Raw genomic sequence first — 19,263 nt, forward strand, 5'->3', positions numbered from 1 at the left:
CATCAGCTTCATTTCTGAAAAATCTGAAATTTGTCTTGTGGATGAACCAATAGATTATCACATCTTTGAAGAGAAACTAGGCTGGGTTCCTTTGCCTTCCTGTTTCTAATGTGAGGCCTTTCTCTAGAGGGGCATTTTGAGTGCAGGAAACAGTCCATTCTTGTAGAAGACTTTAAGTACGTCATGTAGGTAAGATTTTCTGTGTTTTTCTGTGTTTGTTCTTGAATTTCATTGGTGTGATAAGACATGATGTTTCAGAAGCCATTACAGCCTGTCTGGTATTTTTAGGATGCCAGCCTGCTTCACTGACTGTGAAGCCACACTGATGTAATTGAAAGCAACAGTTCAGAAGAAGCAGTAAATTATTTCAGGTGAATGACTGACAAACTTGAAGTCTTTAGCTTACAGCCTGAGAACACAAAGCAAGCTAAAGTCAATATGATGTCGTTTGTACCAGAAGCTGTTAAGGTGAGCTTTTACTTGGGAGTATGCGAGTAGTCCTGGTCCTTACTAAGAGTCAGCTAAATGATGAGTTGCTCCTAGTTTTTCTGATCTGCAAGTGTTGAGGCTCCCTGGTGCTCTGAGCAGCCTATCAGAAGCCCTTATGCTCAGTGGTCACTTGGTAACATGTTTCACAGGCTGAGACTTGCTTTATTGAGGATAGGATAGGTGTGGTGTGGTGTGGTGTGGTTTCCCCTTTGGAGGGAAATGTAGCAGTCATTGCTCAAGGACCCGCAGGGTAGCTGCAGTCTGGATTTTGATGGCTGTCTTACACAGTTGGTTCTGCCTGTTACTGTCTCAGCTAGGAGCTTTTTTATTAGGAGGTCTGGATTTGTAACTCCCTATCAAGGCAGATAATTTTATTTAACAAAGAGAATATAAGATAATGGACATTTGTCAGTATGTGAAGTGGTTGGTCTGTGTGGGCTGATCTGGAAGCACAGGTGGAGAACTTTCTTCCCTAGAAAGACCAGGTGAATCCCATTATCTCAGTTTGTGTGGTGCTGAAGCTGTGGTTATACTGTAATTGTTAGTTTGGTACCCTGCCTGTATGTTTGCTTTCTAGCAATTTTCTCTTTAGTGGCTGATTGGTCTTTGTTCAACACACTGAATATTAGCTAGTGATAAACTGCAACAGTCAAACCACTGAACCCAAGCGAAGGAAAAGACTGATCCTGTTCCTTTGTTCCTTTGGCTGGGGAAGAGTAGGTCACTTACCTTATTTCTCCAATTTGTGCACATGTAACTTTCTTGAAAAGCATTTCAGCTTTAAGTCTCCTCTTTTTAAGAAGGTTGCTTACTTACATTAGATTAAGATTTAGGCCTGTACCAATACTGGAGTGAGCTGTGATGCCTCTTCATGTCCTCTGTGTTAGCTGGTCCCATAGTGTTTGGGGTTTGCCAGTGTCCCTTATCACTGTGTCCCCTAGCAGCCATCTGGAACAGGGATGCTTGGAGCTGGTGTCAGATTATCCATGTGCTCAGTGAGCAGCCAGCGGCCGCAGAGAACCAGGCAGAGGATGGCACTAATGTGGCACTCTGCCTTCTTTTGTGCCTGCTTGTTTTAATGCAGCTTGATAGAGAGAGGAATGGAGTTGGCCAAGACGGCAGGGATTCCTTTTCAAATGTAACCAAGCTAAAAATTGCCTTTGGCTCCATAACAGACATGGAACATTTCATACAAATCGGATTTTTTTTCTCTAAAGTCATATTGGATCTTGGGATTTTCATCCACATTATTAAGGTTTATATTCTAGCTCATGTTTAGAGCAGATGTTAACAATAACCGTTGCCATTGAGAACAGGATTCCAAAGTTTGTGTGGCTTTTTTATTGTTGTCTTTAATATTTTAAAAGAAAATCAATTACATGCTTTTAAAATACATGCTGTTTTGTAATGATGACAATGCTGATTTCTAAAATGCAGCTCTTTCTGATATGTTTTTATGCTAAACTCCTCTGTACAGTGTTCAAAGACTCAAGTTGAATTTAAAGAAAATATTTGAGTATGGGTAATTTTAGGGACAATATTAGAGATATAGGTAAAGGAAGTTCAGGAAACTGAGCTGTACTACATTTTACAAATCTGGAGAAGCTTTTACTTGTAACTAGTTAGCAGTGTATTTGCAAAGGCAGTTTAAGATAGCGCTTTGTTTACTTGCACCAAACAATGTAAGTACATTCCTATAAATGTCTTTTTTTTTTTTTCTTTAAGGAAGGGAGAGGAGAGGCAATGTCTGATGTTTCATAACATCTAAATTATTTAATGGAACATCCAGCAGTCAAGCCTTACGTTACCAAACTATTGCGCAGTATAGCTCTGCAGAAACAAATAGGAAGATGTATTAAGCACTCCCAGCTGAAAGCTTGAAAACTACAAAAAAAGTGTGGTGCAGGGGACACAGGAGATACTCTCTTGCCATTTTTAGGTAGAGCTGATTATTTACTGTTTATCTGGAAGTTTAAACTAAATATAAGCTGCTAATGTAGACTTAAAAACTGAAAGAAAATTAAATTTGAACACTTGAATAATGAGATAATATGTTTTATTTCCTTTAGGCAATGTAGTAAATTTGCAATGTATTTTGCCTGATGTGTGGATGATAAATGAGGTTTGCAGAACTGTGTGCACGTACACAGTAGAATAGTTAGGAGCACCATGGTGTCATACCAATTTTTTCTGAAGGGTAGAATTTTGTTTGTACTGTGGGATGATCATGCTCGTGTCTAACCAAAATGGAGATGTGTTACAAGGAAAGTACCCTGATAAATGCCACAAGAGACTTTACTTGGTGTTCCCCAAAAATGTAAATACAAAATGAAGACCTGCTTGAAACACTATTTTGGATATTTCTTCTAGCTAGACCTTATGTATTCTTAATTTTTTAACATTGCCAGGAATTTATGATGGATAGTCAACATAATATTAAAGAAATTTCTTCTGGTTATTTGTATTTTAATTGATGTTTTGGAAAAAGAACTGTAGTAGCTTTGTGTTTGCATCTTAAGCTGTGTTTAAATAGAGAACCTGTGGCTTTTTTTTTTTGTGTTTAGATTCCCTCCTCAGTCTGAAAAGTTTACAGGTTGAATCCAGGGAATTGAAAAAAGTGGAAAGTCTTACAGTTTTAGTAAATAAGGACTTCTGTTACAATCATTATCACAGAAAGTTATTCCTTTGGTCTTTCCTTCATAAGTTATATACAGACCATTAAGGGATCCAGAGAAGACTTCAGACAAGCTTACTAGTAGGGAAGATTTGAGTTGCCTGTAGAGGAGACAAAGCTTTGAAAGGTTGTTTTCTTGGTTTCTTCTTGCACTTCAGGTCTTTGTTTCCAGCAACTCAAAACATTCAGGATGGTAGGGGGAGGCCTTACAAAATCAGGTTTAAAGAAAAGAAAAATGTCAAGATTGGAGGTAACCTTAATTTAATATCCACATTTTGAAACCTTTTTTTTTCCAGAGCTAGAAGAGTTAAAATTTGTTTGTGAATACATCAGGGAGTATGTTTAAGTAACTGTAAAGTGTAGAGCTTTGAAATAAATACCAAAATCAGAAGACTTGTCACAGAAACTGGAATTATGTGACTGAATTGTGAAAGCCCATGAAAATTGGCACAAGTGTAATTCATATGCCATTTCTGTGTAAATATTGGAGAGCTGCAGAACTTGTGTTCATGTGACTTGATTCCTCTTTGATATTGAGGACATCTTACTTTGTGTGGTGCAGACACATTAATGGTATCATTAATGTAACCATTCTGATTTGGCAAATCCCAGATTTCCAAATACCTTCTTGGAGTTTGCTTGCAGTATAGGGAATACTCGAAATAGATTTTTTTCACTGAAAGTATCTGCAGATAGATGTAAACAATATCTTGTATTGGAAGGATTTTTAATGCATTTAGGAGTAGCACTTCACAGGCTCTGTATATGTATTCTTACAGTCTGGATGCTGTTGTCCAGGATTCATAACTGATAGAGATGATGAAATAGGATCAGTGTGACTTTGTACTTGGGTAAACTTAATCTATTGGGAAAGGTGAGAAGAGCTTAAATAGTATTAGAAGAAGAGAGCAGAGAGAAAGATTATATGTAATTAGTTATCAACTCTTGAAATAAATTTTTAAAAAGCTTAAAAAAGGAAAATAAATATTAATTGCTCAAGCTTTTAATGTGATATCAATGAAGAAGTGTCTCAAACTGAAAGGCTTCAGTAAATCAGTCTTATTCTGAAGATCTTATGCAGGTTGTGTTAACATCATATTAGTTTCTAAAATACAGATGTTTTATTTTAATTTTATGGAATTTATTGAAACTTACAAATTATTATTGAAGTATAATTTCTTAGACCAGGAATCCAGTAATTTGGGGCTGTCATAATAAAGTTCAAGACAAAGTATTGGTTGCTTATAAAAAAACCCCAATTTGTTCAATATGAGCAACCCCTGATACATATGTTTGGTGATTCAAAAAGGGTTACTTTCCCAAAGCTTAAAAAAAAATTAGCAGAAATAGTTTCATATAGCAAGTGGAAGAAGGAAGGAATAGGAAAATGAATACAAATGACAGCTTTTTGTAACCAGAAGAGTGATACTAAATAACAGACTAAAGTTACCGTGAGTACGCAAGTGCGTTAAGAAGCATTTAAATCTTTGTAGCATGGGATGCCGGCGAAAATCTACTAATGGATAAATTGTTTGTCTGTCAATGTTTTCAGTTAAAGACTTGGTGCCTTTTTGGAAAAAGTGTTCTTCTGCATCACAGGCTTAATGGGCTCTTGAGAAACAACCTTAAGTACTGGCTTTCAGGCAGTACAAGGACAGACTGGCGAGTCAGCTCTGTTGAAGGCAGCAGATTTTGGACAGAATGTCGTGATATACATTGATATTTCTATATGATAGTTTCCAAAACTGTGTCTAGGATCACATCAAATCCTAAACCTCAGCCATCCTAAAAAGAGAGAACAGAGCTGAGTGAATAGAGAAAAACTGGAATGTCAAGAAAACTTGACAGGAAGGTTAGTTAGGAGAAACATGGAGGAGGGGTGTTGCTTACAAGATAATTTGTTTTACTTTGAGCTCAAGTCAGTGGTTGAAGAGTATTTACCTTGCAGGATCACTGAAAGTGTGTGACGACAGTGTTTCTTTTAAGAGTAGTTGCTCCGTTTGAGTCTGTGTAAATAAGCTGCAGTTTCATACAAGAGCTGAGCAAAACCAACTCTTGTTAGCGCTGGGCCCTAAGGTGCAAGCTGTCCTACCATGGTGACAAAAAGAGGTGGAATTTCACTTTATTTGAGAGTCCTGCTCCAGGAGTTGTCTTCCATTAGGACTTAGTGGAGTCTGAGTCAGAGAACTCTGAAGCAGGATGACTGAATTCTGCCTTCCAAATAGATCTCAACCAGTTGAGTAGCACGAATAGTTAAGAGAGGGAATTAAAGAGCTGTCAGCCTTTCATTATCCTATCTGATTCTTAACTCTTGGCTCCAGAGCAGTGCTTTCCCATAATAATGCATTATGGTTGCACTTGCTTAATTAAAATACTTTTTATTTAAATGAGAAAGTTGTACTTCTTGTAAGCTGTTCTTGAGTATTTATTTATGGAACATAATTATTCTGTGTATTCCCTGTTAATGTGAGTAGATGGTTATTAATTTGTGTACTGTGGAGTCTCAAAGACAGGAAGTGCTTGTACAGTGGAAGAATATCATGGAATTAATTTCCATGGAATGAACTTTTAATGAGATTAACCTGGCTGGAGTGAGAACTGCTTTAATTATTTCAAAGAAAGCATTGATATCATGGCATATATCACATTTTTCAACCAAAGGACTAAAAACTTCTTTAAGCTGGGAAAACTTTGGCTGGATCTATATTAGGAAGTAATCTGCAGTGGGAATGGATCCATAGAAGAAAAACTGTCTATCCTGAATTACCTAGTTGTACTTTGTGTATTGCTTATGCAACTCTCCCTGCCTCTGACAGTATCTGCAGATACTTTCAGTGAAAAAATCTCTCAAAATGGAGAGATTTTGCTTCATATGAGCTGATAGTTTTTGTAAGAATTAGGCACTCCTGTACAGTGAAGGACAGTCTAGGCTTGAGCAACTTGGGAGAAAACTTGGCCGAGGTGTGCTGGAGTTCATGTTGCTTCATTACTAGCTGCTATGTAAAACCAGTGGCAACTTTCAGTGGAATAAGGGGTTAATTAAGATCAACACATGGAATATGGTTTTCTGCACTACTTACAGAGAAGTAGTCACATATTGCTGGGAATGTATAATGCTGGGCCCCAGGAGAGCCAATTCATCTCCAGGGAGGGAGAGCAGGGAAGGTGGGATAGGCTTGCAGAGCGGCTCGGTGGGCTGAGTGTGGAGCTCCTCACTGAGCTCCTCTGCAGAAAGGAAGCATGGCGAAGGTGGAAGTGGGGATGAAGGATGGTGAAGCAGTTAGGAAACACTGAGCATGTAGGTACAGGATGAAAAAGCCAGATCTCAGGAAGGGCTTGTAAAGGTACAGTGACAGCAGATGGGAGCGTGGTCATGTGAAGTTACCTACCAATTCAGACTTCATAGCTCAAGACATGCAGATTGGGTTTTTATACTAATACTTCTATGCTAAAATAGATTCATTTGAACAGTATGAAATGTAAAGCATAATCCTTTCTGTAGGCACTATGTGTTCAAGCCTGTTTGAGTAGAACTAAACTGAGCAGAAAGCTTGTTTGCTGTTTGTCTACTTTTACAGACTGGATGAAATAACCAGGAAGTGCACACTCCAGCTTGTCACTGCACAAGAGATAAATGTTAATGTACCATTCTTCTGGCTCTTTTGTTATAGTAAAGAGCATACAGGAACTTTATCTTTAAAAAAGACGCATAATTTCAGCTAGGATTTATTGCCTTTTCAAAATGCTGACCAGCTGCTTCAGGTAGAGTACCGTAAAAATTCTTTGCTTTGAAGCATGAAAAATTTAAAAGATGAGTAAGAATAAATAGCAACTAGAGTTTGTTATTTACTCTGTGCATGCAGTGGATGTATATTTGTGTATACTGCAGTGACAGTTAAGATTAGCACCTTTTCTTTTCTGCAATAGGCAAGAAACTGTTTGAAGTCAGGATATGAAAGGGATCAAATTGATGCCAAATGAATTTCAAGAGAGTGAGAGGGTTTTAAGAGAAAGAGGACATGATACCAGTCCTAAATCAGGCTTAGTGAAAGTTCCTCCAGTTTCTGGCAACAAAAGTTTCCAGGGAATAGCTGAGAAGGATGTGTGATGGTGATTTTGGGTTCATTCAGAAGGTTGAATAAGCGCCTGAATATTTACAAAATAGTGGAAGTGATGGTAAATAAACCTAAAAACTCTCTCTCAGAAGGTAATGGAATGCCAGATGCTATCTCTGGATTGTAAAATCAAATTCAGACAGGAGAGATGCCTGTGGTTACTCTCATTTTAAATACCATTAAGAGGGCCGTTGTAATTTTAGAGCTTGTACTGTTTTGGTGGGGAACAAATTAACACTTGATCATAGTGGAAAGGAAAGCATGCTCAGATAAAAAGTCAGGCCTGTCAACCTTGATAAGTTTTCATCAAAAAATGCAGCAACTTCTTAATTTGCAGCTCTGTGTTTTCCCATTGCCCAAGTTTTGGCAGCAAAATATTTGAGAGATTAAAGGAACATTTCTTCATGCTGATCTTACCAAGAATTATCTCACCAAGTCACTCCCTTGTTCAGAGTCATTTGCTCGCTTTGCTCCTCCTGTATCATGTTCTAACTCCTCACCTTCAAAGCTCAGTAAGATTTTGCTTTTAGCAATCTCATTTCTCATTTATTCTTTTCAGATTTTTTTCAGTCTGTCTTCTCATCTGGAATTCCCTCACCTTTTCTTGGTGCAAGAAGTAAACATATTCATTTGCACATCACATTGAGGGAAGCTTCTTTATGTTCATTTTCAAAGTGTAAAAACCTTTAGAACAGAGCATTACTCTTAAATTTTTACACTGTTGGTAAACCCTCTGGAACTTTTGAAGCTTGTGTTAAAATATCAGCTCCCTGAAGTAGGGACAAGGGCCTCCTGTGTTGTAGTGATTTGCTGAGAAACCAAATATTCCAATCTTCTGCACTAAGTAGATGAACATGTTGTTTTTTTTTTTTTTTCTTTTAAAGTAAGCAACCAGAATTTGTTTTGTAAAGTGATTTGTAAAGTTCTGTTGTAAAATTCAGTTTGTGAGAGGATTTGATTGTGGTCAGTAAAATGCATCTACTTTTCGAATGTTGATGACTTATGTTTAATGCAGAAAATGAAAGAAGATACTGTATTCTGATTAGCCATGAAAAGACTGGCAGATGACATAGTTCAATTTGTTACCACTACTCCAGCATAGCACAGCCTGGTAGTACAGCATTAATCACAGAATCTTTTCTAGGTGTTAGCAATGCCCTATGCGTTTATGTAGATTCTGTTTTATTTCTTTCTAATGTGGTGAGGTTTTGTGTTAATGTATTTAAAAAAAAAAAAGACTGTATTAAACCAAAGGGAGATGTTTCTAAGCATTGCAAGATGATTCCTTTCTCTGAGATTGCTGTTTACTGGATCTCTGTATCTTTATCTATTACATTTGGTACAGAAATCTCACCAGCTGTTGTGTATGGTATGTCTGCCCCACTGACTGTGTAGATTACAGCAAGATGTTGATTTTTGGATGTTTTGGTGAATTAAATTTTTTTCTTCCTTTCTGGTGACTCATGGAAGTTGTTATAAGGTTAGGTGGCAGTTCAATTAGCAGGGCAGATTTGGAATTATAACAGTTGTAGTTATTGATGCTTTATTTGTGGAAGAGTGTATGAAGGTCTGTGGCTTCTCTAGCTGCCTCCTATTAAGCCAACGGGAAAGAAAAGCATTCTGAGTTTATGTGAAAATTTCTGTTTGTTCTGGCCTTGGAACTCAGAATAGCATGTCTTGTTTGGGAATTAATTATTTAGGTATTTAAGCAATTGCATTTGTGGCTTTTGACAGCGAAAGTAAATTCTAAATCACTGTATTAGAAGGGTAACTATGCATTTAGGCAGCAGCAAAAGAATGCCAAAGATGTGTAATTTCCAGTTTATGTGGAAACTAAAATGAAGAGTGAAAGGGAGGGCTATGTTTTAGCCATGTAAGAAGGGATTTAGGCAAAGAATTCAACACTGAGATGTGGCCTGTATTTTGGTAGTGGTCAGAGGGGGTTTTTCTCTTCTTTTGTGATTGTATGTTCATATAATAAGCAAAAAAAACAAGTGATGTTTAAGAAATTATTGGCACTGGAAAGTTTACTGGATAACTGTGCAAAATGAGGCTTCTTGATAAACACAAAACTACTATCTTGCAGTTAGGTATTTTGAGCAGTCAAATAGTTCTGTACTCTGTTTGGTACTCTGACCTTCAGGGATATATATATCTTAGAAAAGTACTTGAGACATACTATTTCAAAGTCTTTTGCTAGGTCTTTGTCAGGCTCTTGACCTTCATATACTTTATCCTGATATTTTTAAATTTGTTTGCTTCTTTTCTCACTACATTTTTCTGCTTGCTTTCTTCTGTTCTCCCCCCGCCAAAAAAAAGAAAAAAAGACTCTGTCTTACAATTATAAAGACACTTTTTTCAAGCCATCTAGAAAAAAATAAAAGTACATTAGTGGATCAGTAACCAACTGCATCTATTTTTCATTTTCCAAACTGTTTTTCAAACAGATGAAATTAATAACTGGGAGGTAATTTTCTGGAGTTTTATAGGGGTAGAGGAATTTGAAACAGAACTTTCCAAAGCACTCGGTGTTCACTATTTTTGTAACTCTGGATGTTCACAGGGGTTTTAATTATGAGAAATTGGATATGATTGGGAAACATTAGATATATTCTAACATCCCAAACTGAGACTTCTTCAGGGCCATACAGAAGCTGGTGGCACTTTGGAGTAGGACTAATAAGTCCCACTACGCAGTTTCAGAGTTGTAGATGTATCTTTGCCAAGAGGGGTGGATGTATTTCTCTTCTTCTTGCAGTATGCAGTGTTCTTGTCTTAGAAGCCATAGGAGATGTTACTTGAAAAGAGAATGCATTGGAAATTGCACTGCTAGGAGAATCTAAGAGCAGAGTGAACCTGTGCTGCGTATTAACTTGATGAGCTAAAAGAGATTAGGAGGTCCATGCTGCTGTATGGTGGCACTGAGACATGAAAAATTTGCGGTTTGATGGGAACATCAAATACCCATGAGTTGTAACATACCAAGAGAAAACCAATGGAGATAGTGGTGCTTTCAGTTTGAGCAGTGATGTTGGTGTAACAACTTATAAGAGCATATCTTTCAAACAAATCATTGCTTTTGGAAATAAGTTATTTTACATAAACATCCTAGCTCTATGTAGTGTGCAATTTAAGGTTTTGTTTAGATTCTTACGAGGATCTGGAGTGTTTCAAAGCAAAAATGTTTTGTAGTAAGCAATCTAAAGGTTTTTAAAGATTCAGAAAGGGATTGTTTGATATGCAAATCAGCAGCAATACAGACCTGCATTCTCTTCTGCATCTTGAAAGTTACCTCCTCAGTTTTTGCTGTGCAGAGCAGTTTTCTCATAATTCATTTTGTTTGCTTGTGGAAGAAGCAATCTTGAAGCTGTCTAGTGCATACAGTTAAAATATTTGAGGATATGCTGTGTGCAGGATATAATTATTTTCTCCTCCACTTTCTCCTATTTTTTACTTACTTATTTTATTAATTTAGGAGTTTAGCTCAGTGAAAAGTGTTCAGAATTTTCTTTTCTTAACAAACTTTGGGAAAGGAAGTAGCTGACAACTTTGCATTTTGACTAGGCAAAGACAAGAAGGTGGCATTCTGAAGACACATTTTTTAATTTGAAAAAAAGTGTTTACAAAGACAGGTGTTACACAGAAAGGGACTGGGAGAAGTGCCTTTGGAAAGCTTTGTAAATGTCCCTTCCTAACCTTCCATATTATTAGTGTGATTGCTTAGGCCTTAAGGCAACATTTTTAAATTCCTTTCATACTCCTGTATTCCAGCTTTTAATTTCAAAACAACTTTGTGGGAGAGAGTTGCTCATACTTACATTAAACAACCTTATATTTCTTTCTTAACATCAGACAAGAAAAAATGCCAAAATGTTTTCTTCTAGAAGTTGTTAAGACAGAGGAAGCAAAAAGGGCTTTAATAAAATGGCTACTTTAAGTAGGTCATTGAGAATTTACCTCAAAAGAAGACATAAGAATTGCTTACAAGAATAAAGGAGCTACCCATCTGCTATAAAATACAGGCTTCTCTGAGTCTGTGCTGTGAAACTCTGCAAGTTTCCAAGAACAGAGTTAACTGGTGAAGTCCTCAAAAGAGTCAGGCAAAAGGCTCTAGGAGCACTTGGTGTGACAACCTGCGTTTGATGGCTGAAACCTTGAAAATTTGTAAAGAGTATTCTGATATTTCATACACTGTTAGATCTAGAGCTACTGCTGATGCTACTTATCATGTACAAGCATTAGAGAAAATTTACCATATTCTGTAATAGTTAGCTAATCCTAGGGAAGCTTTGCAGGTCTACTAAAGAATTTTTCATTTCAGTTAAATTAAGCAATAGTAAAAATATAATCCTGTTTCTTCATTTATCAAGATCCTAAAATTTTTACTGATTGCAGTTATTCAGCTTTTCCAAAAGTATAATAAATATGTTGGCTTGATCATGTTTTTTATTGTGCACCCTGGTATTTTTCCTAAGGTAATCTTTCTTCAAAATGATGATTGTTATGTAGGTCATGGTTAAGTTACACATGGTTGGGTTTCAAACCTGGTCTCTTTGATCAAGGCAACCTGGCTAGCTAGTTTCCTCTTGATGCTAAACTTCTACTTTTATTAAAATCAAAAGCTGTATAGCAAGTAAAGATATTTGAATATAGCATTTCAAAACAAGTACAAGTTTTCTACTGTTTTAAGTCAAATGTTTGATTATTTACTTTATGGGTGCAGAGAAAAATGAGATTTAGTACAGCTGTATCATAGGAAAACAGTAGAGATGAATATACTTACCAACATTAATATTTCTCACTTCTTTAATCTAGTGAACTATTATATAAAAAACCCCAAACCCTAGTTTATTGTATTCATAGAGCAATAGTAATTTATATCAGATCTTACCAAAGGTTTGTTTTTATGGCTATTACAGTATACTGGCTACAGTATACTGGCAACTTAATACAGCCTCCTGACATAAAAATATCTTACTTTTTTGTCATCCAGATAGCAGAAACCTCAGAGACACTTTAACTAGAAATAAATTCATTTGTACTAATGACCTCTGCAGTCTTCTGAGATAGTTGTGATGGCAGAAGTATTTAGAGTTGATTACACTAATGAGTTAATGTTGGGTACAGATGAATAACACTCAAGTCAGCCTTTCTTTGCACAAATCTGACCTTGTTTGAATTGTTTCTTAGATGAGAAAAGTAAATGCAGGGACATGCATTTACTGCAGGGAGACAGCTTTTAACATTCTTCTTGGATTATGGAAACACTTTGTGTTCTGGAGCTCAAAAAAGAAACAGGGAGATTTAGTGCCAAATGTTATTGCCTCTAGGTTGGTCTGTCCTACAAAACTGAGTATTTATTTTGTTCAGGCCAAAGCAATATACCTGTATCTTAACACAGGGAACACGTTTCCTTCCTTTAGAAGGAAATCCTACTTAAGAAAACACATCTTTTAATATAAGCACTTTAAAAAGGTCTTTGGTAAAGTATTTTCATATGCTTTATGTCTCAAAATACATGAAGAGTTAAGTGCAAGCAGAGAAGGAGCAAAGGAGGCTGAAACAAAGATAATTGAGTTACACAGATCAGGTGGCTATAAATTAAGACTTGAAACTACTTATTGGAGCCAGTGAGATGAAAGAGACATGAAAAGAATACAGATGCAAAAGGGGATGTTCTTGCATGCAGGACTGGACAGCTTAGTAAAGCCATAGAAGGCAAGAAAGTAAAAATACACTTTAAAAAAAGTAATAGGAAGGATGCATTTGAAAGATTTGAATCAAGAAAACAATGATATGAAATAGAATAGACCAGAAGATTTAAAAGAAGCAATATTGTCCTTCAAAAGGTTTGAATGACTAGGAGTCTGAAGAGGAGATCTCAGGAATGCCCGTACCTACTGGAGAACATACACAAAAAGAACTCACTTGACCCAAACCTGCCTTGCAAACAAGTTTTGGCTGCAAACATTAGCATTATGTTATCCTTATGTAAAGGCACCTTCCACTGGCAATCAAGTATGTCTTACAGTACTGGTTCGTGGGGGGGGGGGAAAGGGGGTGGAAGAGTTGACTGAAAAAATCTACCTCTGTATCACTAGACTTACTGTATTTTTAATTGCTGTGTAATTTGAGATCTTTTTGTGATAGTTTCTCATCTTGTCCTGGTCATTAATGTGACTCTTGGTTTGATTTAGGAACTGTGTGGAAAGAAAATAAAAATTTAGGTGATGAAAAATCAATTTTCTGTCTTTCCATGTAAGAAAGTTGCAAATAATGGATGTTTATTAAAGATCCTCTCATGACATGGATCAACTTCCAGTTTTTAGATTTTCTGCAAAGAAAGGTCAGCCTAAAATCTGCTGCTGAGGTATCTGAGCAGGTTGGATTTTTCTGGAAGCTGATAGAGCTTTGTTTGTCCATGTAGACGGTTTCAGAAGACTGTTTTTGTTTGTCTTGCTACCAACATAAGCAGTACTTCTATAAAAGGTACTACTTCCTGGCCTCTTGGAAACACTCAGTGTGTAAGAAGCTCAGACAGGTGAAACCAGCATAATTATTCTGGGCAAATTCAACTGGCTCACGGGGAAGCCCAGGCCACTTCCCAATCTTGCAACCAGAGAACAGGGAATGCCTTGCTTGCTTGGAGAAGTGGCAACCAGCAGCACCGTGTCTGGGAGGCTTTGAAAGAAACAGAGGTGCAGATGATCCAGTATCTGTTCCATTCATTTCCTTGAGAGAGGATTTATTATTTTTTGCTACTTTAGCCTCTGCTGGTTCTTTAAGTGCAGTAAGTACAGAATGAACACTGTTTTGTGCCAGCGTAAGCATATTTACATTTGGGCTTCTGCCACTGAAACTCCTTTTTACAGGAAATCAGATCTCATGTTTCTGTTCACGCATAAGTTTCTCTTGGCTTAAGCTTATGAAAAATACATACAGTTGCATATTGTCTCTTAAAAAAAATAAAAGTAAAGTTTAAAATAAGGTGACTGAAAACAAAGTATAAATCCAAAGAGCAAAATGGTGCATTCTGTAGGTTTCTAAGACAAAATATCTGGGTTAGGAGAAGAAAACTGAGGAACCCGAGCATCACATATATGAATGCATATGCATTTTTTCATATTCTTGTTAAGCCATTTGTTTTGATGTCGTCATGTATTATTTTCTTTAAAGGAATCTGGCATATGAAATGTATGTATATCCATGCCTTAGCTAAAAATGAATTTAAACAGTTTGTCTATCAGCAGTAACATTAGAAATTCAGATATTTTTGCATAAGTATTTTGCATAAGGACTAAGGAAATAATTCTAAAAACCTGTCATGTGGAGTCTTTCTGAATTTTATATTTTAATTTCCTAAAATGGTTTTTGTCTGGTTTTTGTTGTTGTGGTTGTTGTTGCTTGCTCAAAGAGCTGGCAGGGTAAGTGGCAGCTATAAACTTAAGGGTAGGCTGCAAAGTTTTTTTTCCAAAGCCTTTCTTTCATGTTTAGCCAAGTGAGAGACATGGAGTGAAATGTAAACTCTGGCTCAGCGTATCCTCATGGCCATCTCTCCTGGTGGGCAGCTGGAGGGGCAGAAGGGGGGCTGAAGCTGCCTTAACCACAAGGGCCTGGAAGGTGCCGGCCATGAGCTGTGGCTCCAGGTTGCTCATAGAAGGAGGAATGCGAAGATGGTGCTTGAGGGCTCTTGATCCTGTACCCCTGAAAACAGCCTTCCCCATTGCACCCACACTTTCTCACTTCATCCTCCCCCTGGGAGAGAAGGAAAAGTCATCCACTTCTCATCTCAGTCATTTAACTACTTCTCTTTAATCCCTGGCAGTCCAACTGGGAACTGTGTCTTGTTGAACTTTGTTTTATTTGGAATTATGGACTGGAACCATTTCTATTTAACGTGGGAAACAAGCTTTGCAGAAACTCAACCTATACACTGGGAAAGGAACTTCCTATAAAACATAAACAGATGTTTGTACTTTTGTATGCAGATTTGTTTGTGGGAGCCTTTGTGATAAACTGCATAAATGCAATATGGAGTTCTAACAATTAAATGATGACTAGTAAGTTTGATTGCTTTGACATGATCTGCACTGGTACTCCCGGCTTGTTTTGATTTTGTTTTTAAAGATTTTTTCTTTCCGACTGTATTTTATACACAAAGCTGATCTAAAACTTATTCCTCAGTATGGGGACATAGAAAGCTTTCTCCCAGGACAATGGGGTGATTCCTGGGAGAAGTCAAACTATTACCTCCAGTGCAAGAGAAATTCCTGTGTCCTGTAGTAGCCCTAATTGCTTGGGGCCTGCTTTCTGTCAAGTAATTCTTGGCTTCTCATCCTTTCGTTTGTTTGTTTGTTATTGTGATGGAAAGGGATAAGCAAGCAGTGTTTCCTCTCTTGTTTAGAGGTGTATTTCTTTTTGCTTCCTCTTCCCCACAGTTCTTTATTCGCACTTGTTCTTACCCCATCTACACTGATTGCTTCCTTCATTCTCTGTTTACTCTGCAGAGCACATAAAACTAAAAAATGTATACATACATACATGCATATATATATATATATATATTTTTTTTTTTTTTAATTCTTCTATTCTGACCATTAATTTTTCCCTCACTCAGTTGAGGCCCACAAAATTCTCTAGTTGGTGTCTTTTTCTATATCCAGGTTTGTACAGAGTGTGTCATCATTGTGCACTGATGCAATTAAGCGTGACCATGAAGAAAAATATTATTTGCTTTAGTCTGGAGATCACAAATTGTGAACAATTTCTTGGATCCTGCTAATAGAATATTTTCCATGTTCATCCTGGATGCAATAGAATGCACTTTGATATTCCTGTATTCGTATGTAAATCATACTCCTCTGTACCTATGTATATACATATGGTTTTCCTTTGACTGTTTGGTATAGAAAAAAAATTACTAGCCAAGTTAATCTTTGAGATATTATTTATCCATATGAGCCATTATTAATATGCATGGACAAAAATTAAAGCTGTCCGAACAAATTGGATTATATTGAAAGATAAAATTTTGTTAAATGTGAAATACATTATTAAAACTCTGTCTGCCCAATGGACAGACTCAAAGTGATAATTCCTTCTGAGAATTTCCTTACATTGTGTGTGACCTCTTGAGATATTACTAGTGCAACTCCAATTTACAGTCTGAGCTGGTGGAGGACTTGAGAGGAGAGACATACTGTGGGGTAGATGTGGCAAATAATATCGGCAACATTGAATTTCATTAAAATTTGCCTGTTCCGTATGGGCTGACATCAAAGATGTGAAATACTGTGCTCTGTGTGACTATAAAGGCTGCCTTTGCTTTGGAAAGACTCTATTAGTAATGCAGGTTACTGCTGTTTGCATCATTAAGGGGGTAAGCACCCCTCCAGGTTTTTAAATTTGGAGAAAAAAGAGTTTTGATGCAGTAGCCCTAGCTCTAGAGTTGTAGAGTTTTATGACTCTCTCTTGCAAAATTTGGAGGTACAGGCTGAGCAATTAAAAAATAATACCTGCAATGTATATAAGGGAGGGTGACAGTGTTAAATTGCAGTCCTTCTGATACACATTCAATGATCTATAGTTTTCAGATATTACGGAGGAATCAAGTGCAGGAAACCCAAGGATGTACACCTTCAACGGGTGTTTTCCAGTAATTCTTATTAGCAGTGGTTTCAAATAAGTAATTGAATTAAAAGAGTTGCTCCAGCATGAAATTTCTCATTTTTAATAAATTGAGATTTGTTTTTCGAGCTGGAAAACACCTCCATTATGTCCTCATCCTTATTACTCTGTGCTCATGAAGTAAATAAGGTGAAGAAGATAATAAGAAAGGCAGTAGAAATGCCTTAAAGGTCTTACAGCAAATTTATTATTCCAGCGTTGCATTTTCTTGTGGAATTGTTCGGCCAGATCTCTCAAGTGGTCAGGTTGCTTTCCAGTTTGCTTGCTTCGTTTTTTTTAATGTTTAATCTTAGTGAATTAGTACATGAGGGTTAAAGTATTATGTTTCTCTGCTTCTCCTGTGTCTAGCAACATTGTAGCAGTATTAAAAATCATAATGAAACTTAGAGGGATCTTAAGACTGCACAGAATTGAAGCTCTTCCTACGTGTGGGTAAAACCAATAGAATCATTGCAATAAAATACGTGTATAATTTTACGTCGCAGTTTCATACTTTGCAGTTTTGTTCATACTCTCCAAAAATAGAATATAAATTCTGTTTAGTAATGCTCATCTAATTCTAATGATTTATTATTTTTTTCTTCCTCTTTAGGGTGTACCTCAGTTACCGTGTGCCAAAGCATTGTATAACTATGAGGGCAAAGAACCTGGAGATCTTAAATTCAGTAAAGGAGACATCATCATTTTACGTCGACAGGTGGATGAAAATTGGTATCATGGAGAAGTCAATGGCATCCATGGCTTTTTTCCTACCAATTTTGTTCAGATTATTAAACCTTTACCTCAACCTCCGCCTCAGTGCAAAGCACTTTATGATTTTGAAGTAAAAGACAAGGAAGCAGATAAAGACTGTTTGCCATTTGCAAAGGTAAAAAGAGAATAGAATTACTATTTTCTTCTAATAATTTCATTCGCTTGGATAAGAAATAATACAACTGTTTTGTAGTCTTATCTGCATGTCTTATTGGAGCTGCACACATATGAAAAGGACAAGTAATTCTGCAAGTATTTCTTCTATATTGATTAGTTTTGCCTTCTCTTTCTAAATTACATATAATTTCTTTGAGGTTTGATTTCTGAGAATGCAATTTTTCATAATTGCAGTAGTAATGTCCTTAATTTATGAGAAATAACCTAAGTTGTGAATTAAAAATATTCCATCTTCTAAAGAAACACTCAAATTGCAGATGTGAAGGAAGTCATCACTAGCAATGTTCGTAAGTACTTGAGTAGAAAAACATCTAGGGGAAGTTAGGTAATGAGTCAGTTGTGAAGGAAAATGGTTGTGGTTCTGTTGATTATTGCCAAGCAATTAAAGTGGGGCTCATGAGTAACATGGACTGAACATGACAGGAAGACTGGCACTAAGGATGAAATCAGATCGCTGAGGTGTGGGCAGTTAGTTGAACTCTGACAAAATAGGAAAAGGAACAGCTTGAACTGACTTCGACCCCAAAAGTGGCATGTTCCTCTTACAGAGTGCCTTCTCTGCGGTTCTTGTCCATGTCCTGCCTTCTCTGATTACCCCTGTGTTATGGAGGAAAATTAAATGAGAAGTTAAATTAGAGCTGGGAGACATAATCACTGCATGTTCACACAGGATGATGTTCTGACTGTAATTCGCCGTGTGGATGAAAACTGGGCAGAAGGAATGCTGGCTGACAAGATAGGAATATTTCCAATTTCATATGTTGAGGTGAGTAAAGCTGGATCTTCAGTAAGGCTGTGCCCACTGTGTATTTAATTTTCTGAAAGGAAAAATAATCAGTACTGGTGATGATTCTAAAATAACCTGAGATATAAGTAATCTTAGACCTAGAATACTCTTTGGGAAAGTTAATGGCCTCAGCAGTTGAACCACTGATTTTCACTTAGCTATTTGACACCTATTTTTGTTGAATGGAATTGAAATGAGCGTAATTGGAGGCAGTCACTATGTTTTCTTGGTAATACTGGAGTCATGCGGTCAATCCAAACCACACTTAGCCACATAATGAAAGCAGTCAGCAAGTCAGAGAAATAGTTAGCTTTGCACTGTCCCTAATATCCGCCTCTCAAAACCAAATTAGCACAACTAGGAAGTCAAAGAATATAGGTTGTTGTGAAACAGGCAAAGGATCACCTTTGTCATCAACAGAGTCATATATAAAAGCTTCTGTATCTTCCTGCACTTCTCATATGTGTTACAATTTACAGTAAGAGGTAGCAGTTGAGAAAATTTCCCCAACCTTTTCAGTTTTAAGAGTTGAAAGCTGTATCTTTTTCATAGAAAGACACCAGTGATTAGGAACAGTGTGT

At 36.8% G+C, this 19,263-nt stretch overlaps 1 protein-coding gene across 2 annotated transcripts in view; it reads left to right on the forward strand.

Moving 5' to 3' along the window:
- SH3RF1 (SH3 domain containing ring finger 1) overlaps positions 1-19,263 on the forward strand; it is an 84,150-nt gene that overhangs the window by 33,043 nt on the left and 31,844 nt on the right. For both annotated transcript variants that reach the window (XM_048303964.1, XM_048303965.1), the window contains exons 3-4: positions 17,558-17,833; positions 18,566-18,661. In XM_048303964.1, coding sequence (XP_048159921.1) covers positions 17,558-17,833; positions 18,566-18,661 — 372 coding nt within the window. The remainder of the gene's footprint in view (positions 1-17,557; positions 17,834-18,565; positions 18,662-19,263) is intronic.

The sequence above is a fragment of the Corvus hawaiiensis genome, chromosome 5 (assembly GCF_020740725.1).
Source record: "Corvus hawaiiensis isolate bCorHaw1 chromosome 5, bCorHaw1.pri.cur, whole genome shotgun sequence".
NCBI classification, from domain to species: Eukaryota; Metazoa; Chordata; class Aves; order Passeriformes; family Corvidae; genus Corvus; species Corvus hawaiiensis.